We start from the raw sequence: 24,231 nt of genomic DNA, 5'->3' as shown, positions 1-24,231 counted from the left end.
ACATCATGGAACAAAATGGTTCCTTAGTGCCTGTCTGTAGTTGAAAATAGGACATCTAAGGTAGAGATTCATTTCATTTAAAATTGTAGCTCGAAGCTTAAACAAAAAAGATACAATAAGGACTTCATACATTCTGAACACTGGCCACATAGCTTAGTAGATGAGACTTGGTACTAATGAAGTTGAAGGTTCATTCTCAAAAAGGATGTGTTTCAGAGCTGGGGATGTGACTCAGTGGTAGAGCATTTGTCTGGCATATGTGAGGCTCTGAGTTCCATTCCCAGCACTGCAAAATAAATAAATATATATATATTTTAAAGATGTGTTTCTGGGCTGGGGCTGAAGCTCAGTGGTAAAGCATTTGCCTCACATGTGTGAGGCACTGGGTTCCATCCTCAGCACCACATAAAAAAAGGATGTGTTTCTGATAATAGAGCTCAGCGGATCCTGTGAGGAGATCAAACCCATTCTACTTCAAGAGACTCAGATTTTAATTTTCAGCTATGCCTCAACAGATTAAAAGAGGGAAAAAAGAAACTCAGATCTCTATAAGCTTTCTGTCCTGCCATTTGAGAGAAGTCATTACCTAAATGTTCTAAGAGGGGACCATAGGGAAAGAAAAAGCAAGGGAATGTGGTACCCTAAAGGATACCTTCTTGCTCCCACTGTGCCCTAGACAGCCCAGTCACCAGCTTCCTCAGCTAGTCCTGCTGGTAGGTGTGAAAAGAAAACAGCAGGCTGCATCAAAGGACATATAGCATCCATACATTGCAGAGTCCTTATAAGTGACCTGCCATCTGTTCCCCTGTGGACATGATAAGAGGTTTTAGACTTCTTTTTTTTTCCCCCCATTGCTGAGGATCCGACCCAGAGTCTTGAACATGGCTAGGTACGCACTCTAGCACTGAACTACATCCCCAGCCCCTGTGTCATGCTGCTTTACAAAGCTATTAGAATTATAAGTCTATAAGGGCACCTACAATCCTTTCTCACTGTATATATATTCTCCCCAAAGACTGCACAGACAGAAGGATGAAAGCTGCGCAGAACTGGCCCAACCATTTACTGTGTGGTGAAGAATTTCAGTTTTATTATCTAGATATTGTGCACAAATTGCAAGGAAAGAATGAAAGGCATTTTGTGGTGTTCTGTCTATGAAATGAAGGTCTGACATCAGTACAGAATTTTCTTCTGATTTCATTATATGCAAAGGCTAGTTAGCTTCAGTGCCTATTGCCAACTACTGCTTCTTGCCCCTATCACGCACATGTACACCCCAAATGGATCTTTGATCCCTCACTAGACCAAAAAATATATGTAAAAGAAGAGAGTGAAAGCCAGGCATGGTGGCACACACTTGTAATCCCAGCAGTATGGGAGGCTGAGGCAGGAGAATCAGGAAGTCAAAGCCAGCCTCAGCAATTTAGTGAGACTCTAAGCAAGTTAGCGAGACCCTGTCTCTAAATAAAATGTAAAAAGGGCTGTGGCTCAGTGGTTGAGTACTCCTGGGTTCAATCCTCAGTATACACACACACAAAAAAAAAAAAAAAAAAGGAAGAAGAAGGAGAAGAGAATGAAAGAGTGTAGATGAAGCTATGCAAATATTTTGGAAAAACAGCTGTAAGTAGCTGTTCTTCAACAGTATCTGTAATATCAGATGGGAAAGACAGTGTTTGTGTACATCAATCATTTATATATTACCTCATTCATTCCAGAATATCCTGAAGACATTATCTACACATTTTAATTTGAAACCAAGTGAAGCTTGTTCAAAGTGCTGTAGTGAGATTATTTTCATTCGGGTTAGCATCTGCTCTCTCCTCCAATAAGTTTCCTTTACTAAGGGAAATTTAACATTCCAGGATGATTTAGAAAATGCTCTGTTGGTTTGTGAGTAGGAGTTCCGGGCTTTAATTCTAATTCTGTGCCCAGTTGTGTTTGTAACTGTGATAAGGCACCTGACATCCTGGCACTTCAGCTCCCACATGAGAAAGATGGTCTGGGTAGAAAAACCTTTCATTTTTGAAAAAAATACATTGTAAAGATAAAAAATATCTACCATTCTCATATTGGCAGTATTTTCAATGTGGTGATGCCAAGTGTGAGCATGCCATGAAGGCATGGGCAGGATGTTTGCCAGGTCTATGATAATGGAGAGAGTTTTGGGCACTGACTATGCTTCCTGCTGTCTGAATAGACATGGGGGCAATTACAGAAAAGTGGCTGGGAGCCCAGGACAGAGAAAACAAAGGGAAGGCCCAGCCGTAGCCACTATGACTTGGCATGTTACCATGTTGGGATTCTCTTGTCTTTATGACACTTGGGCAGCTGCTGCATAAACCTTAAATAATATCAAAAGTGATTATGTGAGAAATGAATAGGAGTAATCTGAATAGGGAATCTGGTAGGTCTGGCCAGCTAGAGCTTGTGGTTAGTCAGTCATTTGAGCCAGCAGTTTATTAATTTGATGTTAAGCGGGAGGATGACTTTCTACTTGTGTGGGTGAGGCTTCATTAAAGAGAGAGCCTTTGTGGGTCAGGTGTGGGAGGTAGTAAGACACTAAAGAATTGTTAATGAGACACTCCTTTTGTGCATAAAGGCTCATAAAAGCTCACTCTCTGGGGCTGGGATATGTTCCAACCTCAGGTAGATGTGAGTGAGACTGATTTTTGCCTCTATGAGCAGTTACCTGAAAAAGAAAGGAAAAAAAAAAAAAAGTGGTCTTGGAACCTAGCCTCTGAGTTTCAGCTCAGCTGCAGTCAAGCACTCCAGGGTACGCCAAATGCTGTGTATTCATTGAAGGTTCCTATTTGTCTCTTCCAGCTTCTGCTTCCTGCTCCTGGTACCTAATTTCTGCTCCTGCCTTCCACTTTCCTCCTAATGTGAGCTCAACCTACACTTTCTCTCAGGTCCTCCTCTCTGTTCACTAAGCTGCACCCTTCTGCAGAGTTCCTTACCTCTGTGTGTGTAAGAAAGTGTGTTCTCTATCCCTCTGTTCTCCTCTCGCAAAGTAGTATCAATTTTCTCTTATACCATGTGAAGTTTCTGTCTCCTGCTCTCTCTTTACTGACCAGAGTAAGTACTTATTCTTCTAAACCTATTTTAAGTGTTAAAAATACAGAATCCCTTCTCTACAACTGAAAAACATTTTTAATCTGATAAACACATTTGTCCTATTACTTTTACATTGCATGGATTGTGATTTGGGTAGATTCTCCAATGACTTCAATTACACTATTATTTATTCTGCATTTTTAATTTATTCTGCATTTTAATCTATTTCCTGTTTACCATGCAGGGACCACATACTTCTTTCAGAACTTTTAAAACAATGCAGATGTCTCCATTTAGGTCCAGTCTTGTTAGAATGTCCATAAAAGAAAAGGGGGGGGCGCGGGGGAGGGGCACGGGGTGGGGGTGGGGGAGGGTGGCTCAGTGGTAGAGCACTTGCTAGCAAGTGTGAGGCCCTGGGTTTAATCCCCAAATAATGTCTTAATTACCTTCATCAGCATTCAATATAATAACACTAGGTCACATTTAAATATCTTCCTTATGCTTGGTAAACTAGGTTGTAGCCTGTGGCCTTTTGATTGTTTAAATCTTTCTTTTTAGGATTCTGCCCCTAGAATGAAGGGGTTTCTTGCTACCTAGTCATTTCCACTCAGTTTTACTCCTTCTTTTTTTAAATCCCTTGAGTACTCCTTGGAAGTTTACTACTGATTTTATTAAACTCCCTTTTATAGATCCATCCCTTTACTTCCATTTTATGTTCATTTTCTACTCTCATTTCCTGTCCAAATCTACTTCCTACTTTCTTTTTGTTTTCCCTCCTAGTGAATCATGTAACAAGTGAATTCAGAGTCTGAACTTTTTTTATGGGCCTATTTCCAAGTTTTTTAATCAAAAGTCTATCTTGCCTATATCCTGGTCCTTTTAGGCTTTTGAGGCCCTGGGCCTTGGGAATCATTTGCATTATTTACCATCGTATGTTTTCTGGTGAGAGCCCAAGCTGCTCTTGGGTACAAAGGCACCTAGGTGCCTTCAAGAGCTTCCTGGCTGCCTAAGCCTGCGTCTACTGGTTGAGGTGTTTATGTTAGGACAAGTCAAGGACAACCCACACTTACCTAGGGACTTCTTACCCCCACACTTTGTAGCCATGTAACCTTTTCTTATCATGTAAAGGCTTATGATATTTTTAGAATCCTCGCTTTTATCAGTGCTTGAATACCAACTATTTAATAGTTTTTTTAGGATTGAGTTTTATCAAGTTAAATCAATGTACCTACCTTTATTCCACATGCTGCAAATAGTGCATGAATTCCTGGTCATTAACTAATACATTACCCATTGCATTAGTTTTATTCTCCATTGGTATTTTAGAAATATTATAGAACCTGCCAGGCATGGTGGCACACACCTGTAATCCCAGCAGCTCAGGAGGCTGAGGCAGGAGGATTGTGAGTTCAAAGCCAAACTCAGCAACTTAGTGAGGTGCTAAGCAACTCAGTGAGACCCTTTCTCTAAATAAAATATAAAAAAGGGCTGGGGTGGGCTGGGGTTGTAGCTAAGTGGTAACAGCGCTTGCCTACCATGTGTAAGGCACTGGGTTCAATTCTCACCCCTGCATATAAATAAATAAATTAAATTAAAGTCCACAGACAACAACAACAACAAAAAGTTGTTTTGTTTTTTTTTTTGTTTTGTTTTTTTTAAGGGCTGGGGATGTGGCTCAATGTTTAAGTGCCCCCGAATTCAATCCCCAAAACCAAAAAAAAAAAAAAAAAAGAAGAAGAAGAAGACGACAAAAGAACAAAAGAAATAGAATCTATAACCTGATTGGGAAATACTTCCTTGTTGAAGCCTAATAAAATAATAAAATGGTTTGTGTATCTTTATATTTCAAGTGTTTTGTTTGTTTGTATTGGGGATTGAACCCAGAGGTGTTTTACCACTAAGTTCCTAGCCCTTTTTAATTTTTTATTTTGAGACAGGGTCTCACTAAGTTGCTTAGGCTCTTACTGAATTGCAGAGGCTGGTCTCGAACTTGCAACCCTCTTGACTCAGTTTCCCAAATTACTGGGATTATAGGTGTATGTCACTGCATCCAGCACAAATTAAGATTATAAGCAAAGGGGAATAAAAGGTGCTTTACTGAAATTGAAATGTTTTTACCTAATTCTCAAAGCTAAATGTTCTTCCTCTCCATGAAAGTTATCCCCTTCAGAATTTGTTCTTATTATAGTCTGTCCTGCTTTTACTTGGCACTCGAATAAACTTCTTTCTTCTGGGCTGTGATGACATTTTCTTCTAATCCCTGCCCCACCTCCCCCTACTCCCCTGCCCTTAACATTTGGTGATTTGGTGTGCATTTTTTGTGTGCGGTGGCTTTTGTGTGCCCTTCTCTGAAGTCCAGCCCAAGCCCATCTATCTGTCCTCAAAGGCTGCTACACTTAGGACAGATAATTTGGGAAAGGAATTCAGGAAAGATTCTTGGCTTTGAAGAGTCAGCTGATATAATTAGAATAAGTTTAGTATTCCTATGAGAATTGACTGACTAGCCAATTACTAGATAAAGAAAATCCCAGGCCCATCTCAGCAGAGTACTAACTCATCACTGCCTATGCTAGTTAAAGTTGTCCTTTTCCTTTTCCTAGAAGTTTCAGGCACCTGCAAGAGAGACCTGCGTGGAATGTCAGAAAACAGTCTACCCAATGGAGCGTCTCTTGGCTAATCAGCAGGTGTTTCACATCAGCTGCTTCCGTTGTTCTTACTGCAACAACAAACTTAGGTAAGCCAGACCAAAACAGTCTTTCTCTATGTATAGTTGGAGCTTCAGAGGCAATCTTTGGCTTTTGGATCATTGGTATTAAAATCTACTGTGATGATGGTATTGTATTGAAGGCTCCTGAATAAAGTAAAGATACCTGCTTATCGACAAGTATTTCATATAAAATTATAATGATATTTGGGGCATTTAACCACTAAGCCACATAATCCCAAGTTCTTTTTATTTTTTATTATTTTCATCATTTTATAAGTTGCTTAGGGCCTTACTAAATTGCTGAGGCTGGCTTTGAACTTGTGATCCTCCTGCCTTAGTCTCCTGAGCCACTGGGATTACAGCCATGCACCACCATTCCTGGCTATTATACATTGATATGTTCCTTTACATATTAAGACCTAATTTAGTGGATTTTTTCCCTTGGTGTCATAGAATCATAAAGTTAACAAATCCCAAGATGTTACCTACCTGAGCTCTTACTTCAAAGTGTACTAAGCACTGTGTAAATAAATAGCAATAAAAATAGCCCCTGATGAGCATGTATATTTTTCCATGTTGCTTCATTTTATTTATTTTCTGAGAAAATAATTATTATGTATAATTCTTCTAAGTAACTCAAAGACATAAATGTGACAGATTGGGGTATAGTCCATATTAAATCATTTTCATAATCCAGACCTAGAGAAGGAAGTTATAAGATGCTACTTTCTCCAGTTTTCCTTCCAGAGCAAGCATCCCTTCTAAAATACTCTTGAAAGATCTCCTGCCTTCTGCATAACATTTATAGGGGGTAGATGCCTAACCGCAGCTAGTTCCAGTGTTAGCTCTAGCTAGACAACTTTCCCTTATATTGAGCCAAAATCTGACAGATTTTCATGCATTAGTTCTTTTTTTGCACACATAATTAATTTTTCTCAAAACACATTACTTGGGGATGGGGGAAAGTTGTCACTTTTATAACCCTTTAATATATACTAAGATAAGGGCTGGGGGATGTAGCTCAGTGGTAGAACATGTACTTAGCAAGCATGAGGCATCAAAATAAATAAAGGTATTGTGTCAATCTATAATTAAAAAAATAACATATACTAAAATATACCCTAAAAAATACTGATCCAGGTATGGCAACATACCTTAGCAAACTCTAAGCAACTTAGTGAGACTCTGTCTCAAAATAAAAAATAAAAAGGGCTAAGGATGTAGCTCAGGGTAAAAATGCCTTTGGGTTCCATCACCAGTAGTGGGGGGGGCGGAGGAATGTTACTCTGAGCCAGGTATAGTGGAGCACATCTATAGTCCTTGGGAGGCTGAAGCAGTAGGATCACAAGTTGGAGGCCAGTTTGGACAATTTAGAAAAAGGTTATCTCAAAAAATAAATAAATTCGTAAGTAGTCCAGACGCCATGGCGCACACCTGTAATTCCAGCAGTTCGGGAGGTTGAAACACGAGAATCAAGAGTTCAAAGCCAGCCTCAGCAATGGGGAGGTGCTAGGCAACTAAGTGAGACCCTGTCTCTAAATAAAATACAAAATAGGACTGGGGATGTGGCTCAGTGGTTGAGTGCCCCTGAGTTCAGGACTGGGGATATAGCTCAGTAGTAGAGCACTTGCCTAGCATGTTTGAGAGCCTGGGTTCAATTCCCAGTGCCATAACAAAATAAAAATAAAATATATTATCCTGCAAGAGATCATATCTAAAGACTTGTCCAGCACTAACATTGGGTAAGACCTTCCTCCTGGCTACTGCTCACTGTTCTCTTATTAACCATATCTTACATTTATTCAGTCAGGAGTAGCTATTGAGTGCCAGCTGTTTTCAGAGCATTGTAACCATTCTTGTAGAATTAAGTTTTTAAATTACAACACAAAAAAGATTCAGCTTTTTACAAAGAAATATCATTGTAAATAGTTAATAGATTATAAATATCTAAGCAATATGAGTTATCAGAGCTAGGTATGATTACCTAGGGAATACTTCCTGGAAGAAGTAATTTTTAAAAATTTTCACAGAGGAGAGTGAAATCATTTGAAAATGGGGAACTCATGCCAAGTGGAAGAATGACTTGTGAAGGTTTAATCTTGAAAGTAAGGATTTGTATAAGGATTTTAAAAAGAAGGAGAAGAATTGCTAATATGTTTTAAATGGAGTAGGGAATCCTAAGTCATTGATGAACTTTCAAATAAATTTCTCAGTATCTTCTGAAAATACTGGAAATGCCTGTTATTAGCCTGCAGGTATAAATGAGAATATGAAGATTTTCTAACTTTATGTTCTTTTTCTTTTGATGACAGTCTAGGAACATATGCATCTCTACATGGGAGAATCTATTGTAAACCTCACTTCAACCAACTCTTTAAATCTAAAGGTAACTATGATGAAGGCTTTGGGCACAGACCACACAAGGATCTATGGGCAAGCAAAAATGAAAATGAAGAGACTTTGGAGAGATCATCCCAGCTTCCAAATGCAGGGGAGACCCCTCAGAGCCCAGGAGTAGAAGATGCCCCCATTGCAAAGGTGGGTGTGCTGGCTGCAAGTATGGAAGCCAAGGCCTCCTCTCAGCGAGAAAAGGAAGACAAGCCAGCTGAAACCAAGAAGTTGAGAATTGCCTGGCCACCCCCATCTGAACTTGGCAGTTCAGGAAGTGCCTTGGAGGAAGGGATCAAAGTGTCTAAGCCCAAATGGCCTCCAGAGGATGAAATCAGCAAGCTCGAAACTCCTGAGGATGTAGATCTGGATCTGAAGAAGCTGAGGAGATCTTCTTCATTGAAGGAAAGAAGCCGCCCATTCACTGTTGCAGCTTCATTTCGAACATCTTCTGTCAAGAGCCCAAAAGCTTTGTCCCCACCTATCAGGAAAGGTTGGAGCATGTCTGAGCAGAGCGAGGAGTTTGCAGGAGAGATAGTACCAGAAAGGAAACAAGTGGAAAATGCCTGGGTCTCCGAGAAGAATGGGAATGTGGGAAAAATGGCCTGGCAAAACAAGGAATCTAAAGGAGGAGAGGCAGAGAGAAGAAAGGAAATTAATAGTTTTGAGATGGGGAGTGAGAATCTCATAGAAAATGGTGCAAACATAGATGAAGATGACAACAACCTCCTCAAACACCAGTCTCCACCAGAATCCAAGTCTCCAAATAGGTCCAGCTTTGTAGATGACACCTCCACTAAAGAATTTGCTACTCAGAATCAGAAATCCCAGGATGTGGAATTCTGGGAGGGAGAAGTAGTGCAAGAGCTGTCTGTGGAAGAACAGATAAAGAGAAATCGGTACTACGATGAGGATGAAGATGAGGTTGAGGATGAAGAATGACAAATTGCAATGGTGTTGGGCCTTAAATTCATGTTAGTGTTAGTGAGCCACTGCCCTTTATCAAAGTGATGCACAGAAACAGGTATTGGATTATGAACTGACATTTATGCTAAAGCAACTTTGGAAATGAATTTCTGCTACCAAAAAAAAAAAAAAAAAATCCCATACTGCTGCTTAAGTGAACCAGTTATAAACACTAGAAATAACATTACTTAAATCTTTCACTTTAATAGTGACAAAATGCATAAATGCTTATAAGCAGGGAAATATTCCAAGTGATCTAGTCCAAATTCCATTGTATTACCAAATGGCAATATTAAAGTAAATGGATGATTAGTATACATTTTTACACTACAAATCCTATTGTGGAATTAGAGAATATACAGAAGGAATTTAGGGACTGACATGTTATGATTAAATGCACTTTAGCATAAAGGGCGTAGTTGTATATTTTTAACAATTATCAATTTTTTAGTATCTACTGTTAAGAGATCAAATATTTAGTCTTTTTTTAAAATTAGGTTAATTTTCTTACTCTCATATATATGTGGGGAATTTTTTGCTTTACATCCTGCTCTAAATCTGGAATTGAATTATTGAGGTACATTACAGCCATCTTTTCAGAGCACCTTTTGAGACTAATAAAGAACCAACCTACATGCTTTGGTGCCTGGAGAGATCCACTGTCTCCAAATAAGTTATGTATTTGCCAATGAGTTTGATTACACCCCAAGTGATTGCTTTTTTTTTTTTCCTGGTGGTATCTGTGTTTCTCACAATTCATTGAAAGCTGCATCTTTTTTGTGAGAACTATTGATCACTGTTCACCATGCAAAAGGAAGAAGAATAACAGAAAGAACCGCCTTAAATGACATGAGCTCAGACCTCCAAATCCTGTATTTCACTTCTGATATCCCCTTTCTGAGGCAATAATTTTTTAATACTTATCAGCTCTGAAGTGCATTGATTTTTATTGCAGACAACATTCCCAGGTTGAATTAAACCAACCCTAGGCCTTTTTCTTGGGATGGTTTTCTTTAGTATTAAGGCTTTAGAACATTATAAACTTTACAAGATTTGTTGTACATAATTGATATTCCAAATTGTATGTATGAGAGTGAAAGGTGTTTTAAAGATATAGCCTTTTCTTTTTACTGCATTTATAGAGATTTAGCTCTAATATTTTTTAGATATGTAAAATAATCTGCTTTCTTACCATCTTTCATAGTCTGAAACATTTTTATTCAATAAAGATTTTAATTTACATTTGAACTTTTCATGTTTCTTTTCCATTATTTATTTACATTGTTAACAGTTTTTCACACTAGTAATTTGGGAAGAACCCATTTTAGTTGAAGAGACGAGCTATGAATATATCACCACTAGGTGGTAATGTTGGGCCAAGTTTGGACTTTGATCCTCTGAAGGAAGACAAATTTTTCTAGAAAACTGCAAGCAACTTGGCAAGAGATATTAATGTGTGCCTTCCAAATGAGATGTTTGCTTTACAAATGCAAAAATCCAGTGGTGGTTTTTATGGTTTATTGTATTCAACATTTATTAATTCTGCTGGGCGCAGTGGTGAATGCCTGTAATTCCAGCAACTCAGCAGACTGAGGCAGGAAGATCACAAGTTCGAGGCCAGCCTGGGCAACTCAGCAAGGCCCTCAGCAACTTAGACCCTGTCTCAAAATTTAAAAAAATAAAAAGGTCTAGGGGTGTAGTTCAGTGATAAGGTACCCCAGGCCCCAGTACCAAACCAAATAATTCACCTTACAATTATGCCTGACCTTCTAAATGGAATTTCCAAATGCCTCTGCTGAAAATATCTGTTTTCCACTCCAGGCAGAGACATTTTTGGTTGTTTGATATAGAGATAACTGCTCCAGTTGTTAAAGTTTTTGCATGTTTGTTTTTTTTTTGTTGTTTTAATAGGTTGGAAATGTAGACTTCATTGCAGATGAAGAGGGTTTTTTAAATTTGGGGGGGGGGGGTATTTGTTTGTTGCAGTACTGGAAAGATTAAGTCCAGGGGCACTCTACCTCTACCACTGAGGTACATCCCCAACCCTTTCTTATTATATTTTGAGACAGGGTCTAAGTTGCCCAGGCTGTCCTCAAATTTCTAATTGTCCAAAGTGGCATGTGCTACTAGGCTTGGCTTTTACATTTCCAGGGTCAATGTATGTTCTAAGGGTCTTTTCTAGCCTTCTAACTATATGGCAGGGTACCTCTGCTCTTGCTTCCACTCCAAACTGAAATCATTTAGAAACCTCTAGTCACTGTACAAATAATCCAGGAGTACCTGACATAAAATATCCAAACCTGGTTTGAGCTTACCACTGGTATGTGTTTGTTTGCAATTCTAACTGTCTACATGATATTCGTTTACTGACCTTATTAAAAAAAAAATCTGTTTGCCTTTGATATCAGTTGAGTATGTCACCATATGTCAGGCATTTGGGAACTAAAATTACCCTTACAATCCTTTTCTATAACTTTCAAGGTCTGTTAGACATATCATTACTATACAGGCACAGAGAGAAGAAACAAAGAGTAGCTCCACGTTCAATATAATAATAGGATGTCCTTGTCCAGAGAATGATCAGATAACACAAGCATTTCAAGGGAAAAAATTTAAAAAAATCTACAGCCAAATAAAAAGTTAATCATTTGTTCTTTCAGCTGTCTAAATGAAGGCAACTTTGTTTGGTTTTGGTATGTTAATGGTGACAATTGGATGAGGTAAGTTTTTCTGTTGGGAAAGCAGGAAAACGGACCAAGCTTAGGACTTGAGATGTTCAAGGAGATTCTGGTTATGACTGCTAGAAAACAGGCTTGATTCAGTGATTTGCTGGTTGGATTATACCTAGCCAAAGTGAAAGCCCAACTTAGTTGGCTTCATCACATATTTCATTATCAATATGTTTTCTAATGGCCAAGAGGTTGAGAACTGGTACAAATGCATTTTGAGGGAAACCATTTTGAATAGTCTTAGACCAAGATTATTGTGCACTGGTTCCTGCATGCCTAGTTAGCATGTTCTCTGTTCCTTGAAGCTCTGATTTAAATTCCCATAGGACCAGAAAGGGATTTTACTTCCTTTTAATATGTATTTTATTTTTTTATTTTATTTATTTTTTTAAAGTACTTAAGGATAGTGCAAAGCCTTTTCGGTTTATTTGTAAAATTTTCTGGAGGGGTACATTATCTCAAATGCAGATGCTTCTTGACTTTCAATAGGGTTATAGCCTGGTAAGCCAATTGTAAATTTAAAGTATTCTTTTTTTTTTTTTTTTTTAAGTTTTCAGTGGACACAACATCTTTGTTTGTATGTGGTGCTGAGGATCGAACCCTGGCCGCACGCATGCCAGACGAGCGCGCTACCGCTTGAGCCACATCCCCAGCCCTTAATATGTATTTTAAATATAAGGTAGTTACCATTAAATTATTGCTAGGTTTGGGTGAAAATGGCTTTAGGTGGAGGTACGCAGAGCAGCAGCAATGGCATCACCTATTAATTTGTTAGGAGAAATCAGGGATGGGGATGTAGCTCAGCCATACATCATGCTTGAGGCCTTGGGTTCAATCCTAGACACTCCCCCACCCCAAAAGGAAAGAAATGCAAATTCATGAGCTCTACTCCCAACCTTCTGAACTCAGAATCTCTGGCTGGGGCTCAGGGAAAAAAACTCCCTCCGTGTGGGATATGGGAAAGCTAATATTTGAGTTGATACATGTTAGAGTTTGAGAAACTGAATAAAAGCGAATCTTCTAGTCTACTCCTTGGAATGGCTTTTCCCCGCCCCGCGCCCCGCTTCCTCTCCTTTGGGAACCCGGATCAGAGGCAGGGCCAGAGTTATTCTGATGTAAGCATGCCTTACTAGTTATAAAGTTACTTTATCTGTTCCCAGATAAGAGAGATTTGATTCTTCGTTTAATCCCCCCCACCCCATCATTCTATTTAACCTCTGGCAATTTAACCATGAAGCCAGGTTTTTAATAGACCGAATTAGGGTTCTAAGGTACTTGAGGGACAATTGAGTCTTTTGGAGAGGACTAGTCTATTTCTCCCCTCTTTTGTGTAGATTTATGCAGAGTTCAATGTTCAGTGTGAAAACCTAAAATTAAGGCAGTTTATAGGATAAAGGTTCAAGGTTCTGGAGTCTAAAAACTTTCTCATTACCACTTCTTATCTATATAACCTTGGACAAGCTGTTGGCCTTCAGTTTCCTCCTCCATAAAATACTGGGGATAACAATATCTACTCCAGTGTGTGAAAGAGTGAAATTACCTGTGTAAAACGTACCGTGCAGTACCTGGCACATAGTAAACCTCATTAAATATTGCCTTTTTTGGGGGGCGCTGGTGATTGAACCTGGAGCCTGCCACATGCTAAGCGCGGGCTGGATCTCTAGTTTATGTATTCCCTCCGTCCATATTTCTCTTTGCTTTTATATTTTTCCTCTGGACGTCTCGATTTCCACACGGCTTTTCTTCTATTCCCTTTCCCCAATGAGAAGAATAAAATAACTATTTAAAGTCCATTTTTTCCGAGGAAAAGAGACGATAACTTTCAAGTAGTGAAAAGGGATGGAGATCATGGAGGGGCTCGAAGGGAAGAAGAGATTGGGAGTAAAAACAATGCTTGTGGTGGAGAATTAAGAGTAGGTGGGACCAGATGAGATGGCAAAATAAGCCCTGGCCGGAGGGACCCTGGGAGTGGAGACACAGGTATATCCTGGCTGCGAGCGGGAATGGACTTGTATCGGCTGGACTCGGAAAGAGAAATGTCCCCATAAGGGAACTAAGCCGGTAATAAGGGGTGTGGCCGTGCTCGCCTCGGTGAGGGAAGCTGGACTCAGCGATAAGAGGCGGGGCCAGAGTTAAGGGGCCTGTGGTGGGTGGAGCCGGGGCTGCATGGGCGCGAATGGGCGTGGCCATTGTGGGAGTGGCCAGGGCCGGCGGGCAAGGACCCTTGGAGAGTGCCCCAGCCCGCAGTGGAGAGGTAGGTGGGCGGGGAGGCGAGATGGGCGGAGAAAAGGCCCTGCTCTGCGGAGGAGTTCGGCTGGGCGGGGCAGGGGACAAGAAGGGGCCGGAAGGGGGTGGCCGCCGGCTGGGCCCCGCCCCAGGACCGCCTCTCCGCGGGTTCCGTTGGCAGTGGCGGTAGCTAAGGCTGTGGCGGCGGTGGCCGCGGGGCGGGCGTAAGATGGCGTCTGCAGCGGCGGGAGCCCTGGGCCTGCTGTGGGGCTGGCTGTGGAGTGAGCGCTTTTGGTTGCCTCAGAACGTGAGCTGGGCCGATCTGGAGGGTCCGGGAGACGGCTACGGCTACCCGCGCGCCCGACACATCCTCTCGGTGTTCCCGCTAGCGGCGGGCCTCTTCTCCGTGAGGCTGCTCTTCGAGCGGTGAGAGCCCGAGGCGTGGAGGGCCGGGGGCGGCCCGAGGGTGGTCCGGGGGCGCGCAGGCCCGGGAAGCCGCGGGGCCAAAGACCAAGGGCCGGAAGCAGAACTGAAGAGAAAGCCCGGAAGCTGGAGGAGCCGGGGCCGCGGCGGAGATGCTCGGAGCTTGGCTGAGGTGGTCCTGGAGCCTGAGTTGAGACCGGGAATTTGAGGCGTGGGCAAGTGAAAGAGTGAGGGGCGAGGGAAACGCTGGGCCCCTGCAAGTTTAGGTCCCAGTGTTTTCTTGGGAGATCTTGTGGGCCTTCTGCTGACCTCCACCGCTCCTACAGGAAACAGGTTGAGTGTGAGTCCGGCAGAGACCCTGACACGGATAACTGGAAATGGCTAGGAGAGCCCGAGCTAGTTGGGGAAGTGGAAGCCGAGGGTCACCGCAAGCACCAGACGTTCCAAGTAAAAGGAGTGGGTTCATGAGACTCAAAATTTGTGAGGACACTTTAGCTTCTGAGTTGAGGAAAACGAGATTAGTTAGGCCCCTGATTTGTCAGCTCAGGGACGTTTTGTTTGTTGGTATGATAGAAGAAATCTAGTTGGGATAGGGTGTGGTGAAGCCCGAGGCTTCCGAAGTACGGGAAGGTGTCAAGCGAGCTGCAGTACGGGCCTTGGAGGCCTCAGATGGAAGGAGGAGTGGTCAGTCGTCTTGAAGGGATGGGAGCCATAGGGTTTATTAGAAGACTTCTGTGTTGAGCCAACTTCTAAGTGAGGTTAGAAAAATCACAACATAGTTCTTCCAATCATGTGCTCTTGGTAAAAGTGATTTCACCTTTCTTTGAGTGGTAGATTGTATCTGTTGGGTAAAATGAAGATATTCACTGAGGATTTGATGTGGTGATTTTATAATGTGGATTTATAGCTGTGTGTAATTTTGATCAAACCTGTTCAGACTCCAGGAAAGGAGACGACTTTCTACATAGGTATCAAGTAATGAAAGTGACACTTTGACGTCTTCTGTCCGTTTTACCTTTATCCACAGCCGAAATGACTGTAATGCAGGAGTGCCCTTTCTAGAATGGGAATATGTTTCAGACCCAACAATCCCGTTATTCTTTGAAAGATTAATATCTGCTTTTTATTAGTACTTTAATTTGCCTCTTTCTTTTTTTAAAGTTTTTTTTTAGTTGCAGATGAACATAATAGCTTTATTTTATTATTTTTTATGTGGTGCTGAGGCTCAAACTCAGTGCCTCACACTTGCAAGGCGAGCGTTCTACCACTGAGCCCCAGCCCCAGCCCTTAATTTGCCTATTTCTGACACAAAAAATCTTTTTTGAAAATTTACTTATATGAAGCTAGTCATTCATCTATTTATTCATATTGTTTATCTTTTATTATCAAAATGCTCTACCAGACGTTCAATTGCAAAATATAGATGCTTTTTAGCTGAAGCAAATGAAACCCAAAGATCTAAGTGCTTTTTGTAGGTCCCTCAGAAACTTATGTTGCAGTTTTTTAAGAATATAGACATTGTATTAGTATTCATGGCGTGGAGGCACATTTGTCTCTGTTAGGAGTAAACTAGATCCAGGTATTCTTTTCCTCAATATCTGTATAGAGGTGCTAAAAAAACAAACAAGCAAACAAACAAACAAACAAAAAAACTAGAAAGGAAATGCAGTGACTATAAAGGAAAATAAAGAATTCAAGACAGGAAAGTAAAGTTCATTGTCATCAGAAAAGATTATTTGCTTTTCACATAAATGTGGTAATTCCCCTTTGTTATTAGTAATATAGTTTGTTGCTTATAAACACCTCATTTTATATAAATTTGTGTATCTCTTCAGATTCCAAAGGGTTCCCGCAGATGGCTAAGGACATATATCCCCTGACAGAGCTGCTGGAAAGCATCTTTTTTCTGTGGAAATTCTATCTGAATGTTTCTATGGTGCTCCAGTGTCAAGGGAGTAATGGTAGATAGGAATACAGAGCTAAAAGCATTCTAGTATATTTCTTGGCTAATAAGGACAGACACTTTGTTTGTTTCATCTTTGTGCTTAGGAAGATTTAACCCTAGAAACAGTCTAGCTATTTTAGTACCTTTTAAAATCCGCTACCTTAGTTAATAATTATAATTGACTGATGAGTTACTAATTCCTCTTTTTTGTACTGGTGTTCTATATAGGTAATAGAAACCACTCTTTTGAATGTAATTTTAAAAACTTACCCAAAATATTAGAAAAATTAGTTTTTTTCTACATTTTCTTATTTCTCAAATCCCTACCTAGTTTCTAGAAGTAAATAATTTCATATAATAGTTGTAAACTGTTACAGTGTACAGACTGTAAACTAAATCTTAGAAATATCTTACAGCTATCAGGTGACACATGCCTATAATCACAAAAAATTGCAAGGCCTATGCAGAGTGATTGTAAATTTAAGGCCAAACTGGCAATTTATTTAGGGACATCTGTCTCAAAACTTTAAAAGGGCTGAGGTATTAGCTCAGTGGTAGAGCATTTGCCTAGCATGTGTGAGGCCCTAGGTTCAATCCCCAATGTTGCAAAAATAAAGTGAAGGAAAGATAGCATTCAAGTTTTCAGAGATTGCAAACTCACCTGGAGGAGGAGCTAGAACCAGGATTCAGGTCATTTTCCCCAGGTCAGTGTTCTTTACACTTTATAATTTGCTATCTTTTCTGATTCCTTTAGCCCTCTTGCAGGTGCTAAGATTTAACCTACTGTTCCTATTGAGTCTTAAACTATTCTCCTTGAAATTTGTATCGTTTTAGGACTTTCTCAAAGAATATAGAATTTATGATTAGTTTTACTTTCTCATCTCATAAACCACACTGAGCATTTATTTTTTGTTTCCATATTTCCTAGAGAACTGCAGCCTTCTGACCACAAACAAACTCTGTCTAGCTATTTGTCTTGGTGGGACTAGGGTATAGCTCAGTGGTAGAGTGCTTGTCTAACTTATGTGAGGCCGTATGTCCCATCCTCAGCACTGGAACCAAAACAAAAATAAAGAAGTATAGCAGCAATTATTACTTACCAAAAAAGATTTTCTTTTGTGGACCTCTGTTGACTGGTTGTACTTTGGTAGTCTGTATCATACACAATGTCTCAGATGTATGTACTTACTAAATTATTGAAAGGTTCCTCTCATCAGAGAAGTAATCTATAATTTAGATGGTTGGTTTCATTGAGAGAGGTGAGATTAGAATTTGTCTCTGTTGTTAAATTTCACCATATGTATTTGCATATTGTGCACTTTTCTACATCTCTTATCTTTCCTTTTCCTCCTCATACACATACTTATGTTACCCTTGTTTCCTACCACAAAAGAAACAAACTCTTCCACTTTTTGCTTCCTTTAATATTATGTTGCTAATTGAAATCTTAGAGAAAGAGTGATCCAAGGTAGATCTGTTGAGTTTGACTTAATTTTTTTTTTTTTTTTTAAGTACTGGGGATCAAACTCTTAGGGTCTTGTTCATACTAGACATGCATTGTATCACTGAGCTACATCTTCATCCCTTTTTACTTTATTTCAAAAGAGGATCTCCCTAAATTGACTAGGCTGACCCTGAATCTGAGATCCTTCTGCCTCAGCCTCCTGAGTATCTGGGATTACAGGTCTTCATCACCATGCCTGCCTTAAACTAAATCATAAACTGTTTGAAACTTAATATCCACTTACTTGAGCACTTGGTCCTTGGGATCAAGTAGGAGATTAATAATATTGATACCATCAGATCTATATAGGCTCATGTATTTTTGAATACATTATTGAAATAGGAACTTTATGTTGCTGGAAGAAAGTTATTTTGTAAATTATTTAGTAGATATATAATCTTACTGCTGCTTATTTTTGTTTGTTCATTTGGCTTTGAATTTGTGATCCTCCTGCCTCAGCCTCCCAAGCTGCGGGAATTACAGGCATGCCCACTACACCTGGGACACTGCTGCTTATTCCAATTCTCTCTTCTTTCCTCACTTCAAGGCATCTCACTGAGGTGTCTAAATAATCTTCTCAATACCATTTTCTGTCACTAGGGGACTGTACAGGCTTACTTTTTGGCTGTCATATAACTGACAACAAGAGTAGTGACTCATTTTCTTATGCATGTTTTTTTTGTGTGTGAGGGGGAGCATGTACTAGCCCAGGGGTGCTCAACTCCTGAGCCACATCCCCAGCCCTTTTTATTTTTTTATTTTGAAACAGGGTTTCCCTAAGTTGTTTAGGACCTCACTACTTTGCAGAATTTCGTATCGAACTTGAAATCCTCCTGCCTGAGCCTCTTGAGTTTCAAGGATTGTAGGTTTATGCCACATCACCCAGCTTATGCATCTTTCTTTCTTTTTAATATTTTTTTTAGTTGTCAATGGACTTCATTTTATTTATTTATATATGGTATTGAGGATCGAACCCCTTGCCTCACACATGCTAGGCGGTGCTCTATCACTAAGCCACAATCCCAACCCTTATGCATGTTTCTTAACCGCTCATTTCATCTTCCTCTTAAGCCTTGCTTCCTCTGCTGCATACTGCCTCTCCACCTCTCTCTTTTCTCCCCATTTCTGCTAAGTGAAGGAAGAACTTATTTCCTCTTCCTGATAGGACTGCTGCCTTCCTCCCAGATTTGTATCTTGCCAAACATTGTGACCCAGTATTAGTAGGTCCTTCAGACAGAAAAAAGGATTTAGGAAGAATGGTCATAGCTGCTGACTAGATTGTAAGTGGCACAGACACAGCCCATTCCACTGCATTCCTAAAGGTATTCTGTTGGGCTTTGATGAATTGTAAATCACAGAATTAAATGAGATTTGCAAATCCAGCAGAGCAAAATTGGAAAAGATGGCCACATGGCCTGCCTTTATCTAAGAGCGCACCTCTTAATAAGTTCCAGAAGGTCAGAGGCCTTCTGTGTCTCTCCTGTCTGGGAAAAAAATTTTCCCCAGCCTTTTCTGCACAGTGGGTGTTGATGCTCTGTAGACAACTCAGTACTATCAAGCCTGAGATCAGGTTCCTGAGTTATCCCTAGAGACAATATATTTGTTACTGAAAAGAAATATGTCAGATATTTTTGCCGTAGCCACTTCCTGATTCAGAAAATTGGGGTCTTCTAGATAAGTAAAGATTAATAAAGGAAAGACAGTAGTGAAATTTATACTTTCCTTAAAGAGTAAAAAGGGGGAGATATACTATTTTGACTTCCTCTCCAGACATATTTTCAAAGCCAACTTCTAAAGAATCTACCAGGTTGTAACCTCTTTGTACTGTAATCTGTTTCTATTTTATTTTTAGGAAATATAATTATTACTGTAAAAGGATTTAACGCTAACCATTTCTAACTTTAAAAATAAAACAACAAAAAAACTGAAGCAGATTTTCCTAGATAGAAAGAATAATTCTCTCTGAAGTACCTTGAATTATACTGTCTAGCACAGTAACCACTAGCTATGTGTGGCTCCTGGAGAATCCAAATGTGACAAGTCAGAATTGAAATTTTTAATTTTTATATATTTTTAAAATTTTTACAGTGTTTACATATTGACATGATATTTTGGATATATCAGGTTAAATGAAATATAATCAAAATTAATTTTACTTGTTTCTTTTTTACTTTTATAAAATGTGACTACTAGAAAATTTTCCATTGCTGGGCATGGTGGCATATGCCTATAATCCTACCTAAAGAGCTGGGGGTAGCTCAGTAGTAGAGTGCATGCCTAGTGTGTGAGAGGTCCTAGGTTCAATCCCTAGTACTGCAAATTTTTAAAAAAATTATTTAGGTGCTTCACATATTTCTGTTGGACAGTACGGATTATAATGATTCCACAAAAATTTGATGAGAAGAAACTTTTAATGAAAATACATATTTGATTCAGTTTTTAGGACCAAAAGGTGTTGGATATTGCTTTAAACAATATGACTTCTGAGATTGTAGTAAAAATGAGATTTTAAAATGTAAATTATTTATTGATTCTTGTAAATAACCAGCTATTCTGTTTTGAATAATATTTGATTGACCGGGGTGGGGGGGCATTGAACCCAGGGCCTTGTACATTCTAGGCAAACACTCTACCAGCTGAGCTATATCCCCAGCCCTTGACAGTGACTTCTAACCAACCTTTGCTGTGTATTTTGCTTTTCCCTGTATATCTTCTCAGTATTTAATGGATTTATTTATTTATCTATCTATTTATTTATTTATTGGCAGTGCTGGGGATTGAACTAGGGACCTTGCACATACTAGGCAAGTGCTGTATAATTGAGCCACATCCCCAGCTCTCTTCTCAGTAATTAATGCTCTATAAACATACAAGTTTTTCAAGTACTTAAATATACATAGGAAACTGCATAGCCCTGAGAAGTCAATGAGAATAATCACTATTGTATCTTTTATAAATAAAATACAGGATTTCTTTTTTTTTTTTTAATATTTATTTTTTTAGGTGTAGAGGGACACAACACAATGCCTTTATTTTTTTATGTGGTGCTGAGGATTAAACCCGGGTCCCGCCCATGCTAGGCGAACGCTCTACTGCTGAGCCACAATCCCAGCCCCAAATACAGGATTTCTTTTTTTTTTTTTTTTTAAGTTTTTTAATATTTATTTTTTAGTTTTCGGCGGACACAACATCTTTGTATGTGGTGCTGAGGGTTGAACCTGGGCCACACGCATGCCAGGCGAGCGCGCTACCACTTGAGCCACATCCCCAGCCCAGGATTTCTTAAAGAAGATATTCCTTGTAGACTTTAACTTTTGGATAGTGTCTGTATTAGAAGTGTCAATCATAGGCCCAGGGGGGGTCTCAAACAATGTCAGATTGTTGCAGTTATGTTTAATTCTTTTTAGGGAAATCTCTGATCATAGACTGAAATTAGTTAACTTGAATTTCTACTGATTCTCCAAAATCAGTGACCTTCTCCTTCAAACTGTGGCTTCAGTATAAAAAGGTGAATAGTCATGGTTTATACCCTCTAGAAGAGAGCCAGAAAATCCATGGTTAAAATATAGTGTAATAAGTTAGGTACAAGATGATATGGGAGTTTGGAGAAAGTGGATTCAATTCTTTTAAACGGTTGTTAAGTATAGGTTTAGTGTCTCACTGAAAAACAGTTATTTCTTGGACTATAAAGGATAATAAAATGTCTTCAGAAATAGCTTTTGTTACCTGTTTAATCTATTTATTTGGCTCGTGTATGTGCAAGTGTGTGTGTGAATGTAGTTTCAATTTTAAGTAAATGCATTAAGTTGTATAATCAGCTACTTAAGAAATGGTAAATATGTTTAATGAAAGGAAAGAATGTATTTTTCCTATTATTTTGGCACTTATCTTTGTGTGTGTATGGTACTGGGGATTGAATCTAGGGTTTTGTGTGTGCTAAGTGAGCACTGTACTGCTGAGCTACATCCACAACCCATTTTTTTCTTTTATTTTGAGACAGGGTCTCATAAAAGTTGCCCGGGCTGGCCTCAAACTTGATATCCTTCTGCCTCAGCCTCCGGAGTAGCTGGGATTACAGGTGTGTGCCACTGCACCAGACTAATGTTCTTTTCAATAGAAGTCTTCTTGTATATTTGAATGATTGGATTTAATATATAAACATTCCTTGAGAAAAACACATCTATTACTATAGATCCTTTTGCTTCTATCTAGATAATCTCAATTGTTTCAGGTTTGATTTTTTATTATTTTTTTAATAACTTTATTTTGTTTATTTAGTTTTATGTGGTGCTGGGGATTGAACCCAGGGCCTCATACATGCTAGACAAGTACTCTACCACTGAGCTACACCCCCAGCCCAGATTTTTTTTTTTATTTTTTAATTTTTTTACAGTGTTAGGGATTAAACACAGGGCCTCATGCACATGTGAGGCAAGTGCTATACCACTGAGCTACACTCCCAGTCCCTGTTAATTTTTGTAATTTATTAAGATTCCCTTAAGCTGGATATAGTGGCACATGCATATAATCCCAGCTACTGGGAGACCAAGGCAGGATCACAAGTTTGAGGCCAGCCTCAAAATAAAAAATTAAAAGGGCTAGAGATGGGAATGTGGCTTAGTGGTAGAGTACACACCTGGGCTCAATTCCTAGTACCATAAAAAGATAGAAAGAAAGATAGTTTTTTTTTTTGGTTTTTTTGTTTTTTTTTTTTTTTTTTTTTTAAGTTGTAGTTAGACACAACACCTTTATTTTGTTTATTTATTTTTATGTGGTGCTGAGAATTGAACCCAGGGCCCCACACATGCTAGGTGAGCATGCTACTGCTGAGCCACAACCCCAGCTCCAGGAAGATAGTTTTCAAAAGGAAAAATATTTACTGAGAACAACACTGTAAATCTTTTTAATGTCTGATTTAATAGAAGACAGTGGATTCTCTTCACTGGCTTCTGTATTCTATCCTTTTTAGAATGTTTTTTTTTATTGAAGTAGATGAATAAAAGCTGAGTTTACCCAGATATATTGTTGATATATTGTTGAAAGGGGAAAAGAATTTTAATTGCCATTTCAGATAATTTGATGTTTTACTTTGATACTACACCAAAGCTTAAATAGTAGGGTTTTGTTGTTGCTGTTGTTGTTCTGGGAATATTTGTTTTTTTGTGGTACAGAGGATTAAACCCAGAACTTCATGCGTGCTAGGCATGTTGCTTTACCGCTGAGCTACATCCCCAGTCCTTTTATTTTGAGACAGGAATTCTAAGTTGCCCAAGTTGGACCCCAAATGCAATCTTCCTGCCTCAGCTTCCAAGTAGTGGGAATTACAAATGAGTGATAAGAAGCTTGGCAGTAGTTTTTCTTAAAGGTTGGTTGCAGTGTGGGATCTGAAATCATACCAATGAGCTATTTGTGCTCTTATGTTAAAATCTTTTGGTCTATATTATGAGTGTTTTTCTTTTTTTAATATTTAGTTGTCAGTGGACCTTTATTTTATTTATTAATACACAGTGCTGAGATCAAACCCAGTGCCTCACACATGCTAGGCAAGTGTTCTACCACTGAGCCACAATCTCAGCCCAGTGGTTTTTTGTTTTTTTTTTAATCCTCCAAAAATTTATTCAGTAAAAGGACAAGGCACAAAATAGGATATAGTTATATTAATTGCCAAAAGAATGTTATATTAAATAAAGTCTGTTCAAAATTTATTTTTTAAAGACTAAACAAGAATTCCAAATGTCTGTGTGAGAATGTTTAACCTGTAAAACATTAGAAAAATTAATATTAGAACCCAATCTGGGGCAAAGCCTACAAAGGAGCAAATGTTACATAAACCCAATGATACTGATTATAGCAAAGACACAGATTAGCAAGGGTGCAGCACACAGGCCCTACAGAGCTCATGGGCAGAACCTGGGAACTGCAGTTCCATTCCTAGACTGGAAACCCACAGACATGCTCCCATGTAACCCAAATGTCAAGGTGGGGACATTTGTCGCAGGTTCTGCTCAGTGAGAACAGCAAGTGCCCACCTCTGTTCTGCAGGGTGGGGAGACCATGTGTTCAGCAGGTCAAAGGTAGCCAACACAAGGACCCGCTGGCCTCCTCAAAGGCTCCACAGGATCTGCAGGACCGGCAGCCATAGAACCCATGCATATTCATTAATGTCCTGAACCTCATTTGTCCTTGTCTTCAGTGCCACCACCCTCTGGGTTTGTATATGTCATGGCAGAGACCAAGGGCTTCTCTAAGGACTCTGAGGATGAGAGGAGCTTCTGAAATATGGGAATAA

At 39.4% G+C, this 24,231-nt stretch overlaps 2 protein-coding genes across 10 annotated transcripts in view; both read left to right on the top strand.

Annotated features, from left to right (window-relative positions):
- The window catches only part of Lima1 (LIM domain and actin binding 1), a 95,405-nt gene extending 85,042 nt beyond the window's left edge, over positions 1-10,363 (top strand). For all 3 annotated transcript variants that reach the window (XM_046435981.2, XM_046435979.2, XM_046435980.2), the window contains 2 exons: positions 5,655-5,788; positions 8,074-10,363. In XM_046435981.2, coding sequence (XP_046291937.1) covers positions 5,655-5,788; positions 8,074-9,091 — 1,152 coding nt within the window. In that variant the 3' untranslated portion in view covers positions 9,092-10,363. The remainder of the gene's footprint in view (positions 1-5,654; positions 5,789-8,073) is intronic.
- A 3,857-nt stretch (positions 10,364-14,220) lies between these two features.
- Positions 14,221-24,231, top strand: part of Cers5 (ceramide synthase 5) — a 32,532-nt gene continuing 22,521 nt past the window's right edge. Inside the window, exons 1-2 of one of the 7 annotated variants that reach the window (XM_058576222.1) lie at positions 14,370-14,496; positions 21,943-22,020. Coding sequence is in view for 3 of the 7 variants with exons in the window: in XM_046435851.2 (XP_046291807.1) it covers positions 14,300-14,496 (197 nt within the window). In the remaining 4 variants the exon portion in view is untranslated. Of the gene's footprint in view, positions 14,497-14,565; positions 14,666-14,711; positions 14,834-21,942; positions 22,021-24,231 lie in introns of those variants that run through there. The other 6 variants (XM_046435851.2, XM_046435850.2, XM_046435855.2 and 3 more) reach the window with 6 other exon arrangements.

The sequence above is a fragment of the Marmota monax genome, unplaced genomic scaffold (genome assembly GCF_021218885.2).
Source record: "Marmota monax isolate L192 unplaced genomic scaffold, Marmota_monax_Labrador192_F-V1.1 WCK01_AAM20220418_F8-fsc00012, whole genome shotgun sequence".
Classification (NCBI taxonomy): Eukaryota; Metazoa; Chordata; class Mammalia; order Rodentia; family Sciuridae; genus Marmota; species Marmota monax.
Note: the sequence above shows the minus strand (reverse complement) of the source record. Positions and strands in the feature narration are given on the sequence as shown.